Source organism: Panthera onca, chromosome B1, assembly GCF_046562875.1.
Source record: "Panthera onca isolate mPanOnc1 chromosome B1, mPanOnc1 haplotype 2, whole genome shotgun sequence".
NCBI classification, from domain to species: domain Eukaryota; kingdom Metazoa; phylum Chordata; class Mammalia; order Carnivora; family Felidae; genus Panthera; species Panthera onca.
The window spans coordinates 183,866,040-183,890,657 of NC_138342.1; the positions used below are offsets into that span (position 1 = coordinate 183,866,040).

The following is a 24,618-nucleotide window of genomic DNA, read 5'->3' on the forward strand; positions in this document are numbered from 1 at the left end:
TTTATCTATTAATGTTTTAGTAAATATGCAAATATTTTGTTTATATCTCCTTAGGTGAAGAAGTCCGGAATCCTCAGAAAGCGATTCCTATTGGAATTGTGACTTCTTTGCTTGTTTGCTTTATGGCCTATTTTGGGGTCTCTGCAGCTTTAACACTTATGATGCCATACTACCTCCTGGATGAGAAAAGCCCTCTTCCAGTAGCATTTGAATATGTTGGATGGGGTCCTGCCAAATACGTTGTCGCAGCTGGCTCCCTCTGTGCTTTGTCAACAAGGTATATTGCATTGCCTGTGAGGCAGGGGCTGTGGGTGTTACTGCAGAGGAGTCATTGTTTAAAGAATTGCTTCAGTAGGTTTTAAAAATACTCCTAGTATAAGGTATATGTTATGCAACTACATATTCTCTGAATAGTTTGACCAGAACCTTCCATATGAAAGTCTTAAGTGACAAAACGTTTTTCACCCATCAGTTAAAAGTCAGTTTTTCAAGATAATGGTGGTCCAAGCTTCAGTAGAAATGTATGTATACGGCATTGATACACGTGGACACATACACACACACGTATGCCACACGTATTCATATGTGTATATATTATAAAACTCTAGGACACTTATACCAGCATGTTTCCCTGCTGGCTTCGGTATTACTTGTAGTGTTACAGACCACTGAGACCTGGTGTGCAGACTTGATGTTCTCTGTTGTCTTTTAAAATAATATCAAGTCTCTGTGACTGGGAGCTGTATGCTGTGACATTGTCCAATGTGATATGCTTTTTACTGTGAAACACTGAGACTTTCTCTTAGTACTGATCGGAGTGAACTTGGTCTAGAAATAGAAATTACTGTTTTGAAATTGATGCTGAAAGTTCATATAATGTCTATGTGGAAAGAAAAAGGTAGTTGAATCTCAACTGCCCAGATTTTCAGGGGCTACTTGTTTTCGTACTTGAGAATCCATTTCTCAGGCTCCCTGAGCTATTCACGTTTCAAATTAACATATGATTATAAGATATTTCATTCTAGTTTATATCATGGGATACTGTATAAAATTCTTACAAAGAGAAAATTAATCTCTTTGCCTGATTACTAATTTTTTTAAGTGAAAATAAGTTGTTAAAAGTCCGAATTAGAAAAAAAATCTTTTCATATAATTCATCAGCCTAGCTTTTCATCGCTCTCAAAAAATCCTATTTATTTTCTATTCAGGATAATATTTAGTAGCAAGTAGAAATTGCCCCCATTGGTTTCTCAGCCATCTGCTAATGTTGAGGTTTATTCTGAATAGTTTGAAAAAATCTGAACTATGAAGACATCATGCCATCATGGTCTTAGAAGATAGACAAAGATTTATCCATGGCCAAGTCAGCCCAGCTTTATCAAAAGATAAAATGAATATTTAAAACAAAATATTTTACATACTTTCTTTCAAATGGTTATTTTTTTTATAACTAAGTCATGTATGGATTCGTGCAGCCAGTAAACACACAAGAAATTTGAAACATCTAAAGCAAAGAGCATTTTCTTAAAACTTTGCTGTTCCTGACTTTTAATCGTGGCTACTTCTGTGTACTAAATTTACAGTAAGTTGGTGTATTTTTGTGGTTTTTTTTTACCCTTTCTCTCTTGATTATCTTGTGATGCTGGGTATTATTACTAATATGATCAAATACCAAGCAATATGAGGAAAAATAATGGTAAAATAAATACAAGAAGTACATAATCATTGAATAAATGAAGTGACTATACTATGAATTCAAATTACTTAATCTCTAATTTCATATCTGTTTAGAAATTTTGTTTTCTGAGTTATTGCCACTAAAAATGTCTTAATGCTATGATTGGTTTTGGTTTTCTTAAGTCTTAATTACTTAGTTTTAATTCAGTAATAATTGCGGGCATGCACAAATTACTTGCACTATTGTTCTTAGTGTGGTGAGTGTGCGGGGCAAATATCTATAACAGAATAATAGGTAGCACAATGGTCAATATTGGCAAGTATTTTTAAATGCCCAATCATAACACATTTAAAAATAACAAGACGTCATAATCATGGTTGTGATGCTGAGTTTTATAGGAGTCGCTTAATTTCAGTTCTGAGATGTCATCTTGCATGAATGTATTTGCCATCCTGCATGTGTTTGCTTTTTATTCAGTCTTCTTGGATCCATTTTCCCAATGCCGCGGGTAATCTATGCTATGGCGGAGGATGGGTTGCTTTTCAAATGTCTAGCTCAAATCAATTCCAAAACGAAGACACCAGTAATTGCTACTTTATCATCGGGTGCGGTGGCAGGTGAGAGTTGACTTTTGTTAAGAAAAGGGGGATCTTTTTTCTCATCAAGGATTCTGAAGAGAAATGCAGTTAGGTAGTTTTCTGTTTTGATCTAAATAAAGGTCAGTAACTTTTTTTGTGAATGTTTCCTTTTTTGATGTTTTTTTTTGGTTTGTTTTTCTGGGTTTTTTTGGCCTAGGTTCTGCATTTTAGTGTGTCCGGTCTTTACCTGTGTATGCCTGTCTAGAGTAATACTTCACAATAACTCACATGCGGATTATGAATTTTTCTGTTCTAGTCTTCTGGGCTCTATGTTTCCTTTACCCCGAATTCTATTTGCCATGGCCCGAGACGGTTTACTGTTTAGATTTCTTGGCAGAGTGAGTAAGAGGCAGTCACCAGTTGCCGCCACGTTGACGGCAGGGGTCATTTCTGGTAAGCTTTTCAAACATAGGATTCTTCAGCATTGGCCTTAAACGTTTTATGCGCATGCATGGACTTATAAAGAGGGTCTGCTTGCTGTGCATGTAAGTTAAGAAAAAAAAAATCACTGATCAATTAGGTTATGAACATTGAGATCTGAAAATTGTGGTGGTGGTGGTCTACTGAAATTCATTCTTAACTGACCCTTGGGGATTTTTTACCATTTCATTATTTTAATTTTTGGGGCACCTAACAAATGTGCAAAGGGTTATAATGGGTCTTCACCGTATTTTTACTCATTTTTAATTAAGTATAAGAAATGTCAGGGTAATTTATACTTGCTGTGGTAATTACCCACCCTCAGAGTGGGAGATATCTGCACTGCCTGGACCACCATGGTTCTCTAAGACTTACTAACAACTGTTTCCTCTTAAACCCCATTTGGATTCTATTTTTGCTCTCAACTGTTTTGGTGTTTAACTCATATTAAAAAAAACTTGCAGATGCCTATCTTTGGGGATGCCATAATATCTCTGTAAAATGCCGTTGGCCAGATTCTTATTTATTCCATGAAGAAATTTTCAAGGAGATTCATACAGACTGAGAGAACGGCCTTAAAGGTCCTGTTCTAGGAAGCAAGAGAGAGACTTCAGCAAGCTTTATAAAGCTGTTTTAGTAGGAAAAATTCAAACCAAAACTGGTAACTTGATTGAGGCTCTGAATTGGGGGGAAATTACAGAATGCTAATGCTTAAATTATGCATGAAATAGTATTTTTTCAGAGTCAGAAAATATTTGCCTAAACAACTTCACATTGTAAATGTTTTTTAATAAATTTGGCACTTTATTAGATATACATTGGAAGGCCAAGTCACTTATTTTCTTAATGGGGGCTTAGATTTCTGCCCCCATAAAATGAAGGTTGCACTAGATGATCTATAGCCCATTTTGTTACTAAACAGTACATTATGCTAGTGAAAAGAATTTATAAATCTTGACAAAGGATCATACATTTTATTTATTCCATAAAAATGTTTATTTTTTCCCAGTGAAATCTTGCCCAGTAATACTTTATTTTGTATTCAGAGTTTTACAAAATATATCCTTCTTTCTTCAGAAGGAATTTAATTTGGCAGTATAACATATTGACATTAATAACAAAAGAAGATAATTAGAGCAGAAGGCTTTTTTTTAAATGTTCTGAAATACTATATTTTTGTTATTCTACTCCCACACCTTACTGTGCTTGTTTTTAGCTTAGATTAGAGAGCTTATCTGGATAATTAATCATCTTCCTCTTTCTTAGCTACTTATTTTGCTATTTGTAATTCTTACAAAATATACTGAAACTGTAATAATCTAATATATAAGTATACTAGCAACGGAAGGTTTTCAAAGTAAGGCATGAGGTGCATTTAAAGAAATGATGTATCATGGAAGGAACATGAGGAAGCAGGGTAGAAGTAGAGTTTACATGGAATTCTATTGCCACCAGTTATAACCTTGCCAAATTAGCCTGTCTATAAAATGAGGATCATTATCTTATCAGGTCAAACCATGTGAAATTGCTGGTTTGGAGGTCAAAAACAGTCAGATTCTGGCCACTGCATATAGTTAAGCCTATATAATTTCCCTGTCTCATAGGATTATTGGATTAAAGATAAATTGAGATCATAGAGATATAAAGCTTGCTAAGAGACGTCTGGTAAACCATGGGAATAGAATGTGGTGTTTCTACTTAACAATGATAGAGACAACTATGCGGTCAAGTCAAGTTAGTATTGTCGGTATTTGATGTTTCAATGGAGAAAAAAATTGCCAAGTGCAAGTTAACTATTCAGCTAGAAAGTATATTTTGCCTCATAACATTACTGCAATTTGAGTGTAGGACATAGATTCATCCCTCAAATTTAGTCCCATCTTCTCAGAGTGAGGAGTTTTAACCAGCATGGAATTTCACCTATACCAGAAATGTAATTTAATTGGAAATTACTTTCTTTCATATATGCATAATTCAAGATGCAGATGGAAATGCAAACGATTATGGAATTTCTGTAATGAAAGTTCTTCCATTTCAATTTTTTAATGGTTGTTTCACAAGAGCTAGTTCCTATTTCTGAGCAATGTTTTTCTTTTGAAACATCAAAGGAGAGTGTTCTGTCATATGATATTTTCACTCTTTGTCAGGCCAATATTTTTTAAATAATCAAAGTAGATGTGTTTTATACTTGATAGATAGCTAAGGGGTTTGGAAGTTTCACCAGCAGTTTGTATGACCTAAGGAACACTTTTTTAACTGAGAGAACTATATTTTCTATAGTTTGTTTGATTTATCATTGGTCCTGGAACCATAAAATGACAACTGTCCCTGACCTGAAAGTTATCAACTGTATGGAGTTACATGAGAGGCCATTTTCTTTACCATTCTGCTCTCTCCCCAATAGCTGTGATGGCATTTCTTTTTGACCTGAAGGCCCTTGTGGACATGATGTCCATTGGCACTCTTCTGGCCTACTCTCTGGTTGCAGCATGTGTTCTCATCCTCAGGTGAGTGTCCTCATTGGTCCCGAATGCTGCATGTCACATGGAGCCCAGGGAATAAAGAAAATCAGGACTCACCATCCTTGCTTTCAAGGAGCTACTGGTCTCACGAGGCAAGAGGTCATGGGCAGAAAAACATCACTATAAAGTATAATAAACATACTTAGTCCTTAGCAAAGAATTAATGTTTATTTTTGAGAGAGATCGAGAGAGCTCCAGTGGGGGTGGGCAGAAAGAGAGGGAGATACGGAATCCAAAGCAGGCCTCAGGCTGCAGGCTGTCAGCACAGAGCCCGACACGGGGCTCAAACCCACAAACCACGAGATCATGACCTAAGCCAAAGTCGGATGCTTAGCTGACTGAGCCACCCAGGTGCCCCGGTCCTTACTTAGCAAAGAATTAAACACAGTTGATAATTAGCAGTAAGTTGGCCTAATCTATATGAACCACAAGTTCTTATAATGTATAAAAACACTTAAAAATATTCTATCTTTTGTCCCAGTATTTCAGCTGCTAAGATTTTATAATAAAGATTTTAATCAAAGAGGCACACACAGATATATATAAATATAGAGAAAGGTATCTATATAGATTTATAAAGGATGTTTATGAAAAAGGCAATTTGCAAAAGTGAAAAAAATTAAACTGACTTGCATATCAATAGCAGAACGGTGAAACAAATGAGGATACCCTTTTTCTTCTACAAAAGAGGTAAACGCTTTTTCTTCTACAGCAAATAATATAATTATATGGATAAATGTATCTGATTCAGCAAAGCTGTATTAACATCTGAATTTATTTAAATAATACCATAGATTTACATGAAGAAATCATTTTTACGATTTCACTTTAATGCATCTTTTATGATCTCTTTAATGCATGTCATATATATGCATTTCTGTTTGGCTGAAATTGCCTCAAAACACTGGGTGGTTTTGATTCTCTTCTGTGTATTTTGTGAATTTTTTCCCTCAGTGAGCATATTTCTTCTTTAGATTGAGGTCAAATGTTACTTTTACATTTAAGGAAAGGCTGCTCAGAGGGAAGGAGACCACACTGAGGAGACAGGGGCAGATCCTAGGAGGTGAAGTAGGCTGGTATCCTGACGCAGGCTGGAGAGCAAGGGGATAAATTGATCAAGAGACTTGGCATACATGGGGTTGGGAAGCATGGCGGGTGGAGCTCATCTGGATTAAACTGGAGGACTGGGAGAGGAAGGTTGAGGAAGATGAGGCCAGAGAGGCAGATGGCCAGCGGCAGTTGAATGCCAACCTGAAGACTGGATGTCCCTCTGCAGCTGACGCTTAAGCAGAATTTCTGTGCTGTTTTCTTGAAACGCATTTCCTTTGGACCCGGATATTTTCAGGATAATCCTCCTCTAGTCACAGTCGCCTCCCTTGGAAAACGTAACTCTCTTCCGCATCTACTGTGTCACTTTGTAATGAAACGGCTGTCAGAGGAAATTCTGACAGAGTTGCTGCAGATGTTTTATTGAGCAGGTTTGTGGCCTGGCTCAGCAAGCTCTGGGGCGGAGTCATGAAAAGTGTCAGTTTACTGCACAAGCTGGGACCCTGCAAGGGGTCTCACTTAGAGTTTACGGTGTTCGTTTCATTTGGGCCAAGTGTCTGTTGGAGAATGAAGACACGGACGTTTATTTGGCAACAGGTACCAGCCCGGCTTATCTTACGAGCAGCCCAAATGCTGTCCTGAAAAAGAAGCGCTGGGATCATGTGCCAGCGCGGCCTCGAAAAGCGAGTCCCAAGTCACCATGCTGCAGGGGCAGGGTTTCAGCCTGCGGATTCTCTTCAGCCCCTCGGCTCTGCCTACGCAACAGTCATCTTCTCTCGTGAGCTTTCTGGTGGGCTTCCTCGGTAAGTCCGCCGTGCCGCTCCCAGAGCACAGGCCCCCAGGGGTGTGTAGCTGGAGCGGGTATGTGGACGCGGACAAAAGGCCTTACCTTGCCTTAGACTAAGTTTGCCGCTGCCCTGGGCCCTGAAGGTTCTGCCCAATGGATCACTGGTAGTTGAGAGCATGTATTAGTGGGATAGATTTATCATGTAATTGGAGAAGAAAGGAAGACATTCCCTAGGGTGTGAGTGGCAGCTGTACAAAGCTGGTACATCTCAGTGGCCGTCCGGGGGTCCCAGGAACACCTGCCAGTAACACACTGGGACGCAGTAGAGAAAGTCTTGTTTGCTCACCTGCCGTTATGTCATGGGTGATATTTTCAGCAACATTTACCAAGCACTGGCAACGTGCCAAGAGCTCTGCTGGGCACCTGGGACAGCAGGAAGAATGGCCCCTGCTCTCGGGGGGCTGAAAGGAACAGGATTATTGGTGGCAAGCTGAGGGAAGTACAGACTTCTCCAGAGCACAGAGGAGGGACGTGATGGTCAGAGATAGGGTGGGCGCGTGGTGACATCACCTTCTGAAATAGGGGGAAAAGACACAGATCATGTATTATTTGTTTGCATTAACAATCACTGTTTACAACCGTGGACAGTGGACAGACCTGCCATCTCCCATTTGAGAACAGAGAAATCTCCAGCCCAGACAGCATCCCATCAACCCATGTGATACAGTCAGAGGATGTCACGAAGGGGGACCCAGAGGACGCATGGGGAGGGGGAGCAAGATGGTAGTCCCAGGAGGGGAGGAGGAGACCGTCAGGAGGAGGCGAGTGGAGGTTAAGTCAGTGGGATCAGCCATGTCTTCCCCTAATGGAAATGAAGAATCTTAGTATTTGGCAAAGTAGATCCGGAAAGAACTTGATATCTTATCAAAATAGACGGCTTGAGCTGAGGGAATGAGTGACGTGCGCGTGCTGATTTTGTTTTCCATACATGTCACCTTTACAGCATTTCTGGTTCTGGGTCTGAGCATCCTGACCACTTACGGAGTCCACGCAATTGCCCGGCTGGAGGCGTGGAGTCTCGCTCTCCTTGTGCTCTTCCTCGTTCTCTGCATCGTCGTCGTGCTCACCATTTGGAGGCAGCCCCAGAATCAGCAAAAAGTAGCCTTCATGGTACGAATTGTGAACATTAGAGATCCTAAATATTTCGCACATTTTCTCTTATGGGTTAGTTTTATAAGTTTAAAAAAAGTCACTTCTGATGACGTTAACCAGGGAACTAGAGTGTCACGATTCTTGGAGATGATACTTTTTGTCATAAGTATTCTCCCTACGTGGCTTTTCAAAACCCTGAATATGCTCCTATCACATTATTATGTATAACAGTAAACAGATTTCTTGTCAAGTAATCTATGGAATCAAGGAATAAAGAAATTTTATTTTAGAGATTCGGTACTCTCTCAAGAAGATTATTCCCACTAAAAGCCCTTCTGCTATAATTGTCCTGTTGGATTTGAACTAAGAGCAGGTTTGGGCTTGAAGAGAGCTTCCTGGAAGGATCCCTCTGAGATGCCAAATGTATCCAGACTTCCAGAGGCATGCCTGCTGATATCTGAACTAAACCAGTAAACCCTAAACTGAACCAAACCCTAAAACCCATTGCATCTTGGTGATGATGTAGATGTTAGCAGGCTGGATAAATCCCTGTTGCTCTGGGCTGCACGTAAATAGTGTAAAATGGGACGTTGCCTTTAGTATACTCTACAGGAATGATTTTTCTCCAGGTTGTTCTTTCTGTAAGAATATAAGCTTACTGACACAGTGTGAAAGTACACATGTCAAGTTAGTGTTGACACAGTTTGGGGAATGTGCTTTCCAAATCTGAGTCTAGTTAAGAAGATATTTTTCTCCCTTAGGTTCCATTCTTACCATTCTTGCCAGCCTTCAGCATCCTGGTGAATATTTACTTGATGGTCCAATTGAGTGCAGACACATGGATCCGATTTAGCATTTGGATGGCACTTGGTAGGTCTTTTAATGTTTTAGCTTTCTGAACCTTGGCTCTGTTTCTCCAGTTTTCATGCTCTGTGATTAGACAAATTCATCCCCTCCCCCTTCCTGGAAATAAAGGGTTTTGTTGTTTTGTTTTTTTTTTTTTCAGTTTCTTCCTTTCCCAATTTTAGATCATCAGCATGCTTACTTTTCCAAATATTTTCAGATACCTTTTTTTTAAATTTTTTTTTAATGTTTATTTTTATTTTTGGGAGAGACAGAGACAGAATGCGAGTGGGTTAGGGGCAGAGAGAGAGGGAGACACAGAATCCGAAGCAGGCTCCAGGCTCTGAGCTGTCAGCACAGAGCCCGATGTGGGGCTCGAACTCACGAGCTGTGAGATCATGACCTGAGCCGAAGTCGGACACTCAACCGACTGAGCCACCCAGGCGCCCCCCTTTTTTTTTAAATTACATTTTCCCAGTAACTCTGTAGAGTCTGTAAATTCTGCTTTCTCCAATTAATGGGTGAGAAAAAAAAGAAGCCCCAAAAAGTCCAGGGATCAAATTTGTGAATGGCATTGTTAAGACTTTGATTCCAAAGCCCGTTCTTGTCAGTGTATACCAGTAGACTTCTGAAGATATTTGGGGTTTTGTTTTGTTTTGTTTTTTAATTTTTTAAAATGTTTATTTATTTTTGAGAGAGAGCGTGAGTGAGAGGGGGCAGAGAGAAGACACAGAACTCAAAGCAGGCTCCAGGCTTCACGCTGTCAGCACAGAGCCTGAGGCGGGGCTTGAACCAACAAACTCTGAGATCATGACCTGAGCTAAAGTCAGATGCTTAACCGACCGAGCCACCCAGGTGCCCCTGAAGACATTTTGAGTGAGCTGATAGCAAGAAATTTCTGTTACCTAAAGTTCTTACTGTTTGAACCTTGGGATTTAGCATTAAATGACGTCAGTATGCTTATTTATATCTATACTATACTGTTTTTCATTATGATTTCTTTCCTATGTGAAAAATTGAGTTATAAAATAAAAGTTTGCATTTGTTGTAACTAAAGCCCTGAGCACTTGTCTTAAAAATGTGAGGAGAGGGGCGCCTGGATGGCTCAATCAGTCGACCGACCGACTCCTGCTCAGGTCGTGATCTCACAGTTGGCGAGTTCGAGCCCCACATCTGGCTGGGTGCATTCAGCACAGAGCCCTCTTCAGATCCTCTGTCTCCCTCCCTCTCTCTACTCCTCCCCTGGTGCCGCTGTCTCTGTCAAACACAGATAAACATTTTTAAAGAAAATGTGAGGAGAAATGTCTGTAAGGTGAAGCAGAGAGAAACAAGAGCTAAATCTGCATTGTTTGGGTTGCCCGAGCGGTTGAAGAGTGTGTTTTTTGTCAGTCTTCCCATTGGCTTAGCAAGAATGAACCTGATTCACTCTTGTGTATGTAATTGTTTGCTTTGGCTAGAAATTAACTTCATTTCAGTTTCAAGCCACCAACCCACTTGAGTTGATGGGAGATCTGACCTCTGTCAGTTTTGCTCATCTCCCCACACCCACACTAGGGCTTTGCCCATACTTTGGGGACCTCACACTGTGCCAGGGAACGGGGGTGCTGGTGCCTCGGGTCACAGGTTATCCATTCACACAGGTTACAACCAGCTTGTCCTCTCTTCCTATCACTGTGGCCACTTCTGGTAGGTGCTTCTGTTGCTTCAGGGCCAGGATCCTGACAGGAATCCCCTGCCGGTCAGCCCCACCCTCAGGGATGTAGCAACACAGCCATTCCTTTGGGGTCCTGTGTACATGCTGCCAGGGAGCGGAGCCCAAAACCCCCAGGGCACAGGACTCTAGAACTCTCTCCCTTCCTCTGAGCCCAGAAGACTCTCTTTGAAATCTGGCAGAGAACTTCAGCATGCTTCCTACCTTTCCATGAGCCCTTGCTTCTTTCCTCAAACATAGTCCACTCTAGTTTAATGTACTTGATCTTAGTTAAGAGCATCGACTATGGAGCCAGATTCTCTGTGTTTGAATCTACATCTGCCATTTATTCACTGTGTGGCCGAGGCCAAGTTACCTCTCTGCTTTTGTGCCTGTTTCTTTGTAAAATGGTGATCATAAAAAAGATAAATAAATAAATAAAAAATAAAATGGTGATCATAGTACCTTTATGTGAGGACAGGGAGGGCTGGGTCTTTAAACCATTGAGGTATGAGAGGAAGTAGAATCATTCGTCAACATACCTGCCAAAATGCTAATTGGTAGCCTGCTTCCTGTTATTTTAGATGGGAAGATTATTTTTTTTTAATTTTTTTATTTTTTAACGTTTAGTTATTTTTGAGACAGAGAGAGACAGAGCATGAACGGGGGAGGGGCAGAGAGAGAGGGAGACACAGAATCGGAAGCAGGCTCCAGGCTCTGAGCCATCAGCCCAGAGCCCGATGCGGGACTCGAACTCACAGACCGCGAGATCGACCTGAGCTGAAGTCGGACGCTTAACCGACTGAGCCACCCAGGCGCCCCTAGATGGGAAGATTATAATGCATTTCACATCAACCCCAAACTCTCAACCAATGTTTAAATATATAACTCAAAGCAAAATGCCTACATGTAAGTAATAAACTATCTAGTGGGGATACTTAAAACCTTTGCTTCTAATTCCCAGCCAGCGTAGCTGTTAATAACTAGTTGCTTTGTACATGATTGTTTGGCCTCTCCTGGTGACAGTAACATGTTTACACATGCCCCCTTTGTTTACATAGGGCATGCTTTCCAAAATATCTCACTGTGAGTCTGACACCCCACCACTTGTGTTTGGGATGTCATTTGAGATCTTACCCCCCCCCCCCATATCCTTTTGTTTAGAGTTTAGTATTGAGTTTTGAGAAAATCAGTGTATTTTTTTTGACCTAGATGTCTGAAAACACTTCTTGAGAGAAACATAAGTTCTATAAAGATTGGGTGTTAACAATGGACAAACACATTGTGCTGAGAAAGCATCCATCAGGGACCTTCTGCAGGGGAATCCTCTTGCCTTGTGTTCTAAAATAGACCAGAAAGAGAAGGCAGAAAACTCTATTAAGTTCTATATTAAATTTCCCATGTTCAAACTGTCATTTTCTGATATACTTAAAACATTGATTTTTTTTTTTTTCTTTTCCCTCCAAAAGGTTTCCTGATCTACTTCGCTTATGGCATTAGACACAGCCTGGAGGGTAATCCAAGAGATGAAGAAGATGAAGAAGAGACTTACTCAGACAACATTCATGCAACAACAGAAGAAAAATCTGCCATTCAAGCCAATGACCATCACCAAAGAAACCTGAGTTTGCCTTTCATATTCCACGAAAAGACAAGCGAATGCTAACGCTTAAGGAGCTGAGTTGGGCCACAGTCTTAACATACCTATCCTCCGTGGAGTAAACCGTGACAGGGTGTCAGCATCGCGCTAGGTTGCTGTGGGTTTGCTGCAAACATAGTTCACCCTAACTTATGCTTACCTGAACAGCACCTCCTCAGATGGTGAATTATGTACCTGGGGAGACCTCCCAAGCCCTCTCCTCAGTGGCGAATACCCCCCAAATAGCAGGAGCGTGTGTGTGTGTGTGTGTGTGTGTGTGTGTGTGTTGGGGTATATGAATGTGGAAAGTTGGTTGTGTTTTACTACTACCATATTACATTTTTCCGGTGTTGTCATTAATTGGTGGCTTATAGCACATGCTGAAATGGAGGCAATCACTGAATAGAAGTGTTTTGTATGTGCCTGGTGCGTTTGGGGAAATACCTGTTGCTTTTCCTTATTAGGTGTCATTAATGTCAATTAGAACATGCTAAAAATGCACTTACCCATCTTGGTGTCTGTCATTGGTCAGGAGCAAGAGGAGGGGATAAGAAATGAGCCTTTTCTATAACTTATAAATGCCAGCAGTGGGTTTAGTAGAGATTTGTATTCTATGAAGGATGGCACTTTGCCCAAACTTCAGCCGCCACGGGGATTTGTACCTGCGATATACCACATGGGGCAAAAGTGGTGTTCCGTGTCACCCAATGGGGCCTCTTTCAACCGCTGTCTTTTTTAAGAGATGTGCTCTTTACATATGAAGACTTCACCTCCTGTGAGTGCTGTATATCCCTCAGTCCAGTCAGGGATTTGAGAGCAGTATGTGTGATCTACATGGGGCCCTTTATGCTAGAAAGTGAAGCTGGTCCCCATGGCTGGAAAGCTTGCGTGAGTGGCAGTGACGAGGGTATATTTGAAAATCAGAGTTAGACATAAGCTTGGAAAAGTAGACACTAAGCATCCTTGTGTTTAAAGTCACTTAAAATAAGCCAGTAGAATCTTCTAGGTCACACAGTTGGTAGAACGATTCATACTTTTTTCTATTACTTAATAACTAATCACAGTTCAGTTTTTCTAAACCTCCTCAGGTACAGATTTCACTCCTTTGTTTCTATTATTTTGTCTTGTCCTAGACATGAGGGGCTACAGTAGCAAATTATGTCTTTATTACGTGCCAAAGAGGAGAACTGAAGGGATACGAGAAGAAAAAATTGCCCTGTTTTGAGTTTAAAGTGCCTATTCAGATATTAAATTGCATTTGACCGAGTTTGAGGGGTTTGGATCTAATTTGCCTTTGTTGTTTCATTTGGAAACATTGAAGGATGTTTTTCTTCCCCCAATCCCATAAATTGTTTGGCACTTTTTATCTCATTTATTTTTAATTGACCACACTAAATCTATTAATAAAAACTCTAGTAACCCAACAGTGTTTGGGGAATAAAATATTTTAGTTAAATACGTGATTTTTAAAACCTCCAACTGAAAAAATGTAACCTAATTAAATTAAAGCTATATAAACACAGTAACGTTTATATAAGTAAATGATTTGTTTTTACATGTGAGATTCTCTAATTACTATATTTTACTGGATAGCGTTCTCTAGTAGTGGACTGTTTATCTGCAGTGTGCTTTGCTTCTAATGAATTGTTTTTCTTACAAATAATTACATGGTTTACTAGGTGAGGCTAGAGGCTAAAAACTTATATATATGGGTTACATTCCCAGGATAAATGTTATCAAGCACACCAGTTGACCAGCTTAATCGAAAGGCAAGGAAAACATTTGTTTTCTGACAGCACTTCCAAGAGATTAGTTATTTCACTGATACCATTAAAAAGCAAGTTGTGATTGTTTTGTTGAACCAAGAGTTTATTGTGAGTAAATATCAGGTAAACAGGTAGAAAGCCTGGGTTTCTGGCTGCTATTGTTGAAGCATCCCTGACCTAGAACTCAGTCCTGACATTCCACAGTTTCCAGGCTGCACAGGGTAAAATCTGAAGCCCAGAATTCTCTTTTAAGCATGTTTTTCTAGAGAGGAAGAGTTGGATATGCAAGGGGTAAAATATTTCTGTAAGGACTTTAGGTATGATCACAAGTCCTTGCTGTTAGAGTAATACACTGAGAACACCCTTTTATTCTATAATCAATCTAGAATAGGCCCTTAACACAGGGAACATAAGGAATTTCCTACATAAATATTTAGGTCTTTTACTGTAACAAAAGAAATTTATTTAGAATGTGATAGGCAGCTAAAACTATTATGCCCACTGTGTTCAATTAGGAGAAGAATTTAGTTAAAAATTATTTTTCCACATTAAAACACTTTGCAAACACAAGTATCTATGAAAAGATGCTTCGTCGGTGACTGTGCTTTTTTTCTGTGAAGACTCAAATATGTATGAGTCATATCCCTGTATGAGTGTGTGTATATATATATGTATATGTCTGTGTATTTCAAATAGTGTATAAGTCGGTTGGGTTTATGATGGGCTTTGGAAACAATACCATTATATGGATTTAAAAAAAAAACCCAATTGATGTGGAGAAAAAATAATGTTTTATATTGATAGGTATGCTTATACAAAATTTTTAGGTTTTAAACTATTTTGCAATATACAGCAATTTTATATGTATGATATTTTCTATAGATTCTTTAAGAAAGATATATTTATAATGTAATATGGAATCAGTAAACTCTATTATAACAGGTGCTTTATAATCTGAAATGGAGTAGGGGTAGGAGCTATTAGGGTATTTCTGTTTACTTGTTTCTGTGGCCCCTTTTCTGACATCTCTGTCTTGCTCTGTGTTTATTAGTAAAAGCCTGTACTACTGGCTCTTTTACCAGCCTCCCGTATCTACATCTGAATTCATAACCTTAAGAACAAAATATTGCTTTTACTTTCTTAGGATTACCAAAATGTTTTATATAGATTTGACTAGTAGTCAGTCACACTTATACAAACTCCTCTCCAGGAATGAAAAAATACATACCACACAATCTCTTAATTGTGACTGAGTAAAAACAGTTTAAATTACTTTTCTTTCCTGCACTAGGAAATATGCTGTATTAACATTTTCAGTGAGAAACTTACAATAACACCATTATTTTAAGCTCTTGAGAAAAGGGAAAAGATGACTTATGAATAACCATATAAAGGCAATATGCCTACCCTCTATTTAAAAAGGTAGCTATACAAATGCAAGTTTAAAACCTATTTATGAGAAAACTTATGTTAGAACTTTTGATCAATACCGAGATACAGATTATTGCTTACCCACATTTTCCCCAGAGATAAACATCAAGAAAACTTCCTAAGACCAAAAACATCTTTTGGGATATATACATTAGAGGAAAAACTAACCTTGATATATGTAAAACTTTACTGTTACCATCCATAGTTAATAGAAAGTATCTGTTTGAGAATTATTTTCCTTTAAAATCCAAAAGCCTGTCTTTCAATTTTACGAATAAAGGATTTTAAACTTTTTTTTTTTTTAATTTTAGAAACTAGCCAGCTTATTTGCTAAGTCCTGGTGGTTGTTAACCATATTTTGAATCAGAGTCTGTATTTACTGAGTTATTTTCTAAATTAATGGGAATGCTTAGCAGGGGGAATGAGGAGGTTTATTGCCCTGCAATACTGATAATGCCAGAGGAGTATATTACTCTTCTTTCTTTGTAAATCAGGGCATATTCTGAGATGACAAACCACGTGATAACATGCCAAGATTCCAACTCTGCCTCGTGATGTGGCTGCCTGATTTCCTCCTGATGCCCTTCAAGCAACTGCTACTTAAGACACAAACTACAGTTTGCACAGCATTTTAAAGGATTGGGTTTAGAGTGTATATCACAGCGTATTAAAATCCACATGATTAGTGTGAATGGGGGGGGGGGGTGGGGAGAGGGGATTAACTTTTTTTTTTTTTTTGCTAGTGCCAAAATACTGCCTTCTCTGTACATTTTCTGCTTACAGTCTCTGACATGTCCTAAAATATCAAGGGGAAAAAAGTACCAAAGTTCAAGTAGTAAATAATGCCAGCACAGGTCATTTTTCAGTCATGTAGATTTGCAGATAAGGTTGCTTAGCTTTGTTGTTTAGCTGAGATTTTTTTTTTTCTCTTTGTATAATTATATTTAAACATTTTTAAATGGATTTCTGGTTTCTGGATTTTGAGAGGCCTGCTCTGTTTTTGTGGTTGTTGGTTTTTGTAACATTCATTATCGTTTGTATGTACACAGTTTAGTCTCACTGATTCCAGACGTGTCTTGTGATGGCTCGAGTCTCGTGACAGCCTTGTTGAGAGTAGTACTTAGCTTTTCTTCACCCTGGCTGAAGCCGCTGCCATTATCTGGCCCTAAAGACCCTTTGCTGACCACTGGTGCCCCATGGGGATCATGACCAGGAGCCTGGGCTGGATCTAGAGTCAGGCAGCCCGTAGAGCGTAAGCATCTAGAGCTAGCCTTGTTGGGTGGGGTCTTGGGATGATAGGGTGGGATACGAAGTGAAAGCCTTCACATGAAAGTAAGGAGTGTGGGGTCCAAATATCCCATCAACACATCACGTAAATGATAGGGACTAAGGAAGGTCTGTGACTCATAAGAAGGATGGCTGCTTCCTGAAACTGGTCCCATGGGGTCGGGCCCACTACAGTCCCCGTACTGCACCGACAGCCTTGAGGTGGAAAGTGCACGGGCCCAGGCTCAGCTGGTACTTCCAACAGGGTGGGTTTCACTGGCCCAGGCCCGGGTAGGGGGCCTTTCGTCTTTGGTGTCCACTAGGCTGCCCCATTGTTTTATTGCTCTATTTTGTTGTCATTGTACTTAACAGAAACTGTTGATAGGGCCCAAAACCCTACAGAAATTCTATGTCTGTAAAAAACCAACAGGTTCACAGGACTTGTCTGATCTGAATGTAAAGACTTTCTGTTGAGTAGGTAATTTCAAATTTAAATGTTTTAAATGATAATCAGAGTTCCTTTTTACTTATAACATTAGATTATGTTTTAGAAGTGTAATAAATAAAAACTATTGCTGCTTTACCACTGTAAAATATGCTTTCTAATGTGACCATGTACTTTTTAAATAAATTGTAATATGACTTATGATAATATAATATGCATATGTATCACACACCCCAAAAGCATACATGTCACACACTTATCTAATGTAACCTTTTTTTTTTTTTTTTTAATTTGGGAACTTTTAAAACTCAGAAATATGGTGCAATCTAAATTGAAATGATTTTATTGTCAAGAATACTCACCTGGCAGCCTGAGGACTACCCAGTCCTGTAAGATAAAAGACATGTTTTCACAAAGCCTCAGTCCTCCTGGCACATTCTAAAAAATAGCACTGGGTCCTAAAGCATGCCGTCCCAGGACCAAAGAGCTGAGATCTTACCACTTCAACTGCCGGTCTTTTCATTGCTTTTATCTGTAAGAAACTCCTTTCTCAATGTTCTCCTCAGCAAATCATAGCCTTTAATAATTGGCAATCAGTTATGTACAACTAACAAATTTTTTACAATATAGTAAAGCATTCTTACCAACTTCAACCCTCTGGGAGAAAGGATTCAAAGAGCGTTCTGGACATGGCTCAAAGTTATTTAAAATTGCAAATCTCTTGAATTAATTAATTTTGAAATGTCTTTGTGTATATACTTAATTCCCACTGATTTTACTAAATTGGAGGGAACGCCATATTGAAGTAAGAAAACAGTAGTTATCACTTTAGCCAGCATGGAAAACCAAGCTGAAACAGAAAAGTATTTGCCAAGTAGAAGCCTAAAACCTAATTTATCTGATTGTTGGCTATTAGGATTGTTACTAGGTTTTGATGACCCACATCTGCCCTGGTACCATATGGTCACATGCAGGCAATAATCCGCCAGGAACTGTGTCTGGGCTGTGGGTCCAGCCAGGAACCCTTGGCGGTAAGAATGCCATCTCCTTTGTGTTCTTTAAAGAAGGCCACGGGTAGCCTTCCTTTTCAGGCAAAGGGCCCAAAGCCCATGGATTGCTAAGAGATTGTACTCAGAAATCCCTATCTCTGTGGAAAAAATGATTCATTTCATCCCATAAAATATCTCCAAAAAAAAATCCCAAAGACATACAAAAATAACCTATTATCACATTATCTCAGCTTGTTTAGAGTAGGTCAAAAAAGAGATGAACTGTCCAGAAAGAAACTCAGCTCCATACTGATCTACTTACTTGAACTTTTCTAGTCAAAGCTAAGTAAAGAATCCTTGCTCTCTCCTAAAAATGGAACAGCCACCATGAAGAGGAAAACAAGATCAGCTATTCTGCCCAGGAGTACTCTATAGCCTAAGGTGGGCCTGTATCTCCATGATGATGGGGAACAAGCTTGTTTCTGGGCTCTGAGTCCCTTAACCCACAAGTACCATACCATTGTTGTGATTCATTTCTGGGCTCCCCAATCGCTGAGTCTCCAGGTCTCCCCAGTCTTCCCCTATCTGTGCACTGATGCCTGCCATTTCTTCAAGCAAGGGCCAAGGGTTTCACTGCCCTGGTAGGAATGAGACTTAAAATGCCACTGTTCTTGGACTGAAACATTGACTTGGCACCAAGTTGTAAATAACAGAAGACACTTTGGAAAGGTCAGCATTTAGAGCAAGTAAGCAAGGATAGTTGAGAGTTTACCATTAAATAAATAAAAAGGACGGAGAGAATGGGGGTTTCAAGTCCCTTCCACCACAGCTCAGAGTTGCCCCTCTTCCCCTAGCCACTTACAGGCTCATGTGACCGACAGACTGGCAACACATCTTTACAGCATGCTATATCCTGGAGTAGGAAAGTACTACCAGCTTCTGGGATCCACAATTGGCATTCTATTAAATTTTCAGAGCTGTATTTAAAACCCTTAACGTTAGCTCCTACTAAAACCTTGAAACATTAATTTAAAAATATATATTCATCTTGGTTGTATTTCCATAGTTAGTGAAGACCAGTTAGAGGAGAGAAATGTCCTGTTTTGGGGGGTGGGGAGCAGATGCCCAAAATATAGGCCCTTTAAGGGGACAGAAAAAAGAGAGGGAACAGAGATTTTTTCAGCACAAAGGAGTCCTAGAAAATGATCATTAATTTATAATGCAAATGCGACCTACACAATCACTCACAAACAAGGAAATCGTAATGGAAGTGCTGACCTTCCAGTCTGGCCCTTGGTAACCTGAAGGGATTGCTGACACTGTGTCTCATCGGCCATGAGACACACATTGTGTACCAATTGTGCTTGTAAAGACGACTGAAAGAAATATGCTTCTCTAGCCCTATGTCTCCAGGTACAGCCTCCCACTCGCTTCTCTCTTCCATTTCCCGATTTTTGCTTCTCCCTTCTGCTACTCCTCTTTTCCCTTCAGGTCTTCATTTGTTAAGCCAGTGCCGGTGGCTGAGGCCCCAGCTCATCAGAGAAAAGCAGCGACGCACAATTTGCTCTGGTAATGCTGTCTCCTCTCACAGGTGACACTGGTTCCCCAGACACTGTTGTTAAAAGGCCACTGCCGTGGTTTCAGCCTCCTCTCTTCCCACATCAGGAAGTAGCTGATGGTTCGGGGAAGGCTTGGAGTCCCTGATTTGTTCCATCCCTGAGCCGCTCTGTGCTTCGTGAGGTTGGGGGTCAGTGGATTACAAACACTAAAGGCCGCTGTACCAGCAAGGAGGAAGCAACAGACAGGCAGCAGCTAATAAAGAAAGAAAGAGTGGGTGTTGCAGGTAATATGATCATTGATCCAAAAACCCTAGAGCTCAGTAGAAAACCATTTGGACTAATAAGAGGGTCCATTAAGGTGACCAGATACAAACACACAAAAATCAATCATGCCTTAGGAAACCAGGCTTCAAGTTGTATTTGACTTGGAGCTGTCCGTAAATGCTTATTTTAATTGGCCGATATTCCAGCAATTATTGGGAGAAAGAATGCACAAAGACCAAAGCAAACAGAGATTCTAGAAATAAAATTCTTTCTCACCCTAGAGAAGAAGAAAATGGGTTTTTACAGTGAAATACAACCCATACAAAATACAACTTTGGCCGTTTTATTTTTCAAATTCAGTCTTCTTGAGATTGCCTCATTCAAGGATAATAAGCCTATGATTAAGCAGCTACATGTCTTGGAAAAGCCCCTGTAGTTCTTGTAACTTTTGCTCCCGTCCTAATAGACTATTTGCTCCCTAGCACTGCCATAATGAGGTATCACAGACTCACGGCTTAAACCACAGAAGTGTGTTCTCACAGCTCTGGAAGCTGGAAGTCTGAGATGAAGGCGTGGGCAGGATTGGTTTCCTCTGAGCGTCTGTGCTTGGCTTGTAGATGGCTGTCTTGTATCTTCACCTGGCCTTCCCCCTGTACCTGTATCTCTGTCTAGGTTTACTCCTTGTGAGTATCAGGGATACTGGTTTAGGACCCACTTTAATGGCCGCATTTTAATTTAATTACCTCTTTAAAGACCCTATTTCCAAATAAAGTCACATTCTAAAGTGCTGGAGGTTAGGACTTCAACATTTAAAATTTGGAAGGAGGAAAGAGCACAGTTCAGCCCATAACACGGACCTCAGATAAACTGAGATACCTAAATTTATCTGAAGTGTATGCGATAAAAAAATGCTGGGAAAGCAGCATTCCAAAATTATTTTTGATGTACCGGTTAACTATTTGGCAATGTACTTGAGGAAAGTCATGCATAATAGCAAAGCAAATAAGCAAGCAAAAATAAGAAATAAGCCTTGTATATTATTATTGCTTGGTATTAAGCAAGACTTACATGGAAAACGATAACTATGTGAACATAACCATTTTAGTGTTTAGCTATGTAATTATATACACACACACTCTCTCACACACACACTTATGTAGCCAACACTTAGCTAAAGAGTATTTGATACAAAATATACCTGATAATGCAGAATTCTAAAATTATTGTCCTAATACCAGCATTAAACAATTATAGAATATAATGGGGACATAAAAGTAGACTTGAATAAGTTGAAAGCTATATTACATTATCACATTCCTGGATGGGAAGATTCAATGTTGTAAATATGACCATTCTGCCCCCAAACATAAATTCAATGCAATCATCATCAAAACACAATAAAATTTTTACGGAGATCGACAAGCTGATTCCCAACTTTGCCTGGAAGAGAAAATGTACAATGATAATTAATAGAACAATGATGGGGGTCCAAACAAGTGACAAAATATACTATAAATCAGTCCCAATTAATGCAGTCTGATATTTCTACAGGTATAAAGAAATCAATAGACTAAAGCAGTACAGAACAGACCCATATACATGTGTGATTTAACACACACTAGAAGTCGATTCAAAAAGATGGAAAAAGGACCAACCTTTTAACAAATGATAGTGTGACATTGACCATCCAAATGGAAACACATAAAATTAGATTCCTAACTTGTGATGCTAAAAAAAGAAAAAAAAAATATAGATGGGTTTAAAGACCAAACATCACAACAAATCATGAAAGTTGTAGATGAAAATATAAAATAGTTGGATAATTGGAGGCAGAGAAGACCTACCTAAGGAGATATAAAACCCAGAAGCCATAGGGGCACATGCATGGGTGGCTCAGTTGGTTAAACATCCGACTTCAGCCCAGGTCATGATCCTGCGCTTCGTGGGTTCCAGCCCCACATCGGGCCCTGTGCTGACAGCTCGGAGCCTGGAGCCAGCTTCAGATTCTGTGTCTCCCACTCTCTCTGCCCCTCCCCAGCTTGCACTCTGTCTCTCTGTCTCCCCAAGATAAATAAACATTAAAAAAAATGTAAAGCCCAGAAGCCATGAAAGAAGTTCCTGAAAATGTAATTGCTTAAACATGGATTGTAATTGTTTGAAGAAAGGCACCATTAGCAAAACTAAAGCACCAGCAAAGGATTAGAAGACGACGTCTGCAATATGTGTAACACCCAAGAGCTTAGTAGCCAGAATATGTTAAGATCCTACTATGGTAAGACGGTAATAAAAATAACTCAATTTTCAAAAATTGGCAAATAAAAACACGGTAACACGCTCATTCTTGATAGTAACAAAAGGAATGGGAATTAAAAGAGCATGTATGATGAAGGGCACCTGGGTGGCTCAGTGGGTTAAGCGCCAGACTCCTGATTTCAGTTCAGGTCATGATCTCGCAGTTCGTGAGTTTGAGCACCTCACTGGGCTCCGAGCTGACAGTGCGGAGCCTGCTTGGGATTCTCTCTCTCCCTCTCTCTCTATGCCCCTCCCCTACTGGCTTCCTTTGTCTCTCAAGTAAATAAAACTTAAAAAAAAGGAAAAAAAAGAGCATAATGAGACTCCCCTCTCCCACCCACAGGCTGTAAAAATTGAATAGCATGACTGTATGCAGTCCTGGTGAGGGTGGTACTCCCAAGGAAAGTGGAATTGGTTGTAAATAGGGAGAGTTTTTTGAATTGGCAGGGTTCACCAAAAGTGTTAAATATCATGACCTTTGGCTAAACAACTTAATATCTAGGTATCTATCTTATAGAATATTCATGAGCATCAAGATATTTGGATCACAATAGTTACTGCAGTATTTTTTGTAAGACAGTGTTTGAAACAACCAAACTAGCTATCAACAGAACAAGTAAGCTCTGGTGCCTCTTTCCTATGCAGTATTTTATAGCCAGTAGGAAGGGGAGGGGACGTGAAAAGGTGTTTTTAATGTTTCTTATCGTTTTCTGTTCTATATAATTCTGTGGATGTTTAAAATATTTTTAAGTGGGTTAATTGAGTAATTTTGAAAAAAAAAAGGGTCTTGAAATAAAAGAAAACACAGGTGGAGCAGCTGAGTGCAGCTCTTCATTAAAGCCAATCTTCTTCCCATGTGGGGCCATTTTGTCTCTTCATCGTGAACAGCCGGCAGAGGCTGATGGGAAGAGCTCCTGCGTGATTCTAGACTTTCCTCGCGTCTGAGGCTCCCGGGGACCCTCAGCTTTCATTCCCCTCTACGTTTGGCTTTATAACAGTTCATTAACATTTTAGCTTTGTCTTCTGATGGCTGCTTTAACGGCAGCCAGCCACTCTTCAGGCTCCTGCAAAGGAGAAGAGTGTGGGTTTTCTGTCTCTGTGCAATTCTGTTCAACTGGTTGCCTTGCCATCTTGCACAACATTTGCCTCCAGTCTCAGGAGCTTAAGACGGACAACTTAGTGGTGTCTCCAGTTTACAGGTCAGGAAGGCCCCTGTTTGAGAGCTTTTATTCATACCGATTTCAACCGCTCATTTTAATCAATAGAGTGAGGGGTTAGACCCACAGATTTGGGAGTCAGACAAAGCCTGGATTATAACTCAGCTACAAGTTTAACTTCGGGCACCCTCATCCATAAAACGGGGATGATATTGACAGCACAGCCTACCTTATAGGCTTGTTGATTAGATCAATGAGAAACACACTGCCTGGAACACAGACAGTTCCTAACAAATAATTGTTATTTTCCAGAACCTGGTGGTGGGATACAACATTTAGCAAGACGCACTTCCTGCCCTTGAACTCATAGAATAGCGCAGGAGAAAGAAGCGTAACCAGATTCACAGCTAAAATCTGCCTTTTGTTCTCAGTGCTATGATGGAAGCTTTTATTGCCAGAGAAGTGCTCAGACCAGCTGGGAGAAGGCAAGGTCTGAACCAAGTCTTAGAGGGGAAGTGAGGCCAGGGATTGGGGTGTGGTGAGATGCTGGGCAGGTGGTAAAACAGGGGAAGGGGCTATTTGGGGCAGAGGGAGCCACAGGAGCAGTGGACCCTCATGATGGCTGAGGGGTGGGCAAGGGCAGTGTGCTGTTAGTTTGGAGGGCGGGACAGGGAGTGGCACCAAGTGAAACAGCTGGAGAGGCCAGCAGGGCCGTGAACTTGGGAGTCTCAGCCTTGTCGGAGGGCCTTTGAAAGGTTTCAGTTGGGTTAGATTTTTAGAGTATTATTCACAGATAGATGTGATCGCTGAGGAAAGGATGGATTGGGGTGCAAGACAGAGGGGCAGGGAGACCAACTAGGTGGATGTGGCCAGGACAGTGAGGCGAGGGATGATGTGTAAAGAGGGGTGGCCTTGATGCAGTCAACAGGTAGACCAGGCAGGGTCTGGATGAGTGTGTGGAGTGGGGGAGGGGAGCTGTAGACGGAACCCAGGCTCCAACACAGGGCAAGAGCGAAGTTGTCAACTTCGTGGA

At 40.2% G+C, this 24,618-nt stretch overlaps 1 protein-coding gene across 3 annotated transcripts in view; it reads left to right on the forward strand.

Annotated features, from left to right (window-relative positions):
* The window catches only part of SLC7A2 (solute carrier family 7 member 2), a 76,284-nt gene extending 58,759 nt beyond the window's left edge, over positions 1–17,525 (forward strand). For 2 of the 3 annotated variants that reach the window (XM_060653071.3, XM_060653072.3), the window contains 7 exons: positions 55–277; positions 2,156–2,295; positions 5,141–5,243; positions 6,903–7,108; positions 8,096–8,262; positions 9,006–9,114; positions 12,247–17,525. In XM_060653071.3, the coding sequence (XP_060509054.2) occupies positions 55–277; positions 2,156–2,295; positions 5,141–5,243; positions 6,903–7,108; positions 8,096–8,262; positions 9,006–9,114; positions 12,247–12,443 (1,145 nt within the window). In that variant the 3' untranslated portion in view covers positions 12,444–17,525. Of the gene's footprint in view, positions 1–54; positions 278–2,155; positions 2,296–2,572; positions 2,710–5,140; positions 5,244–6,902; positions 7,109–8,095; positions 8,263–9,005; positions 9,115–12,246 lie in introns of all 3 variants that reach the window. The other variant, XM_060653074.3, reaches the window with a different exon arrangement.
* Positions 17,526–24,618: the final 7,093 nt, after the last annotated feature.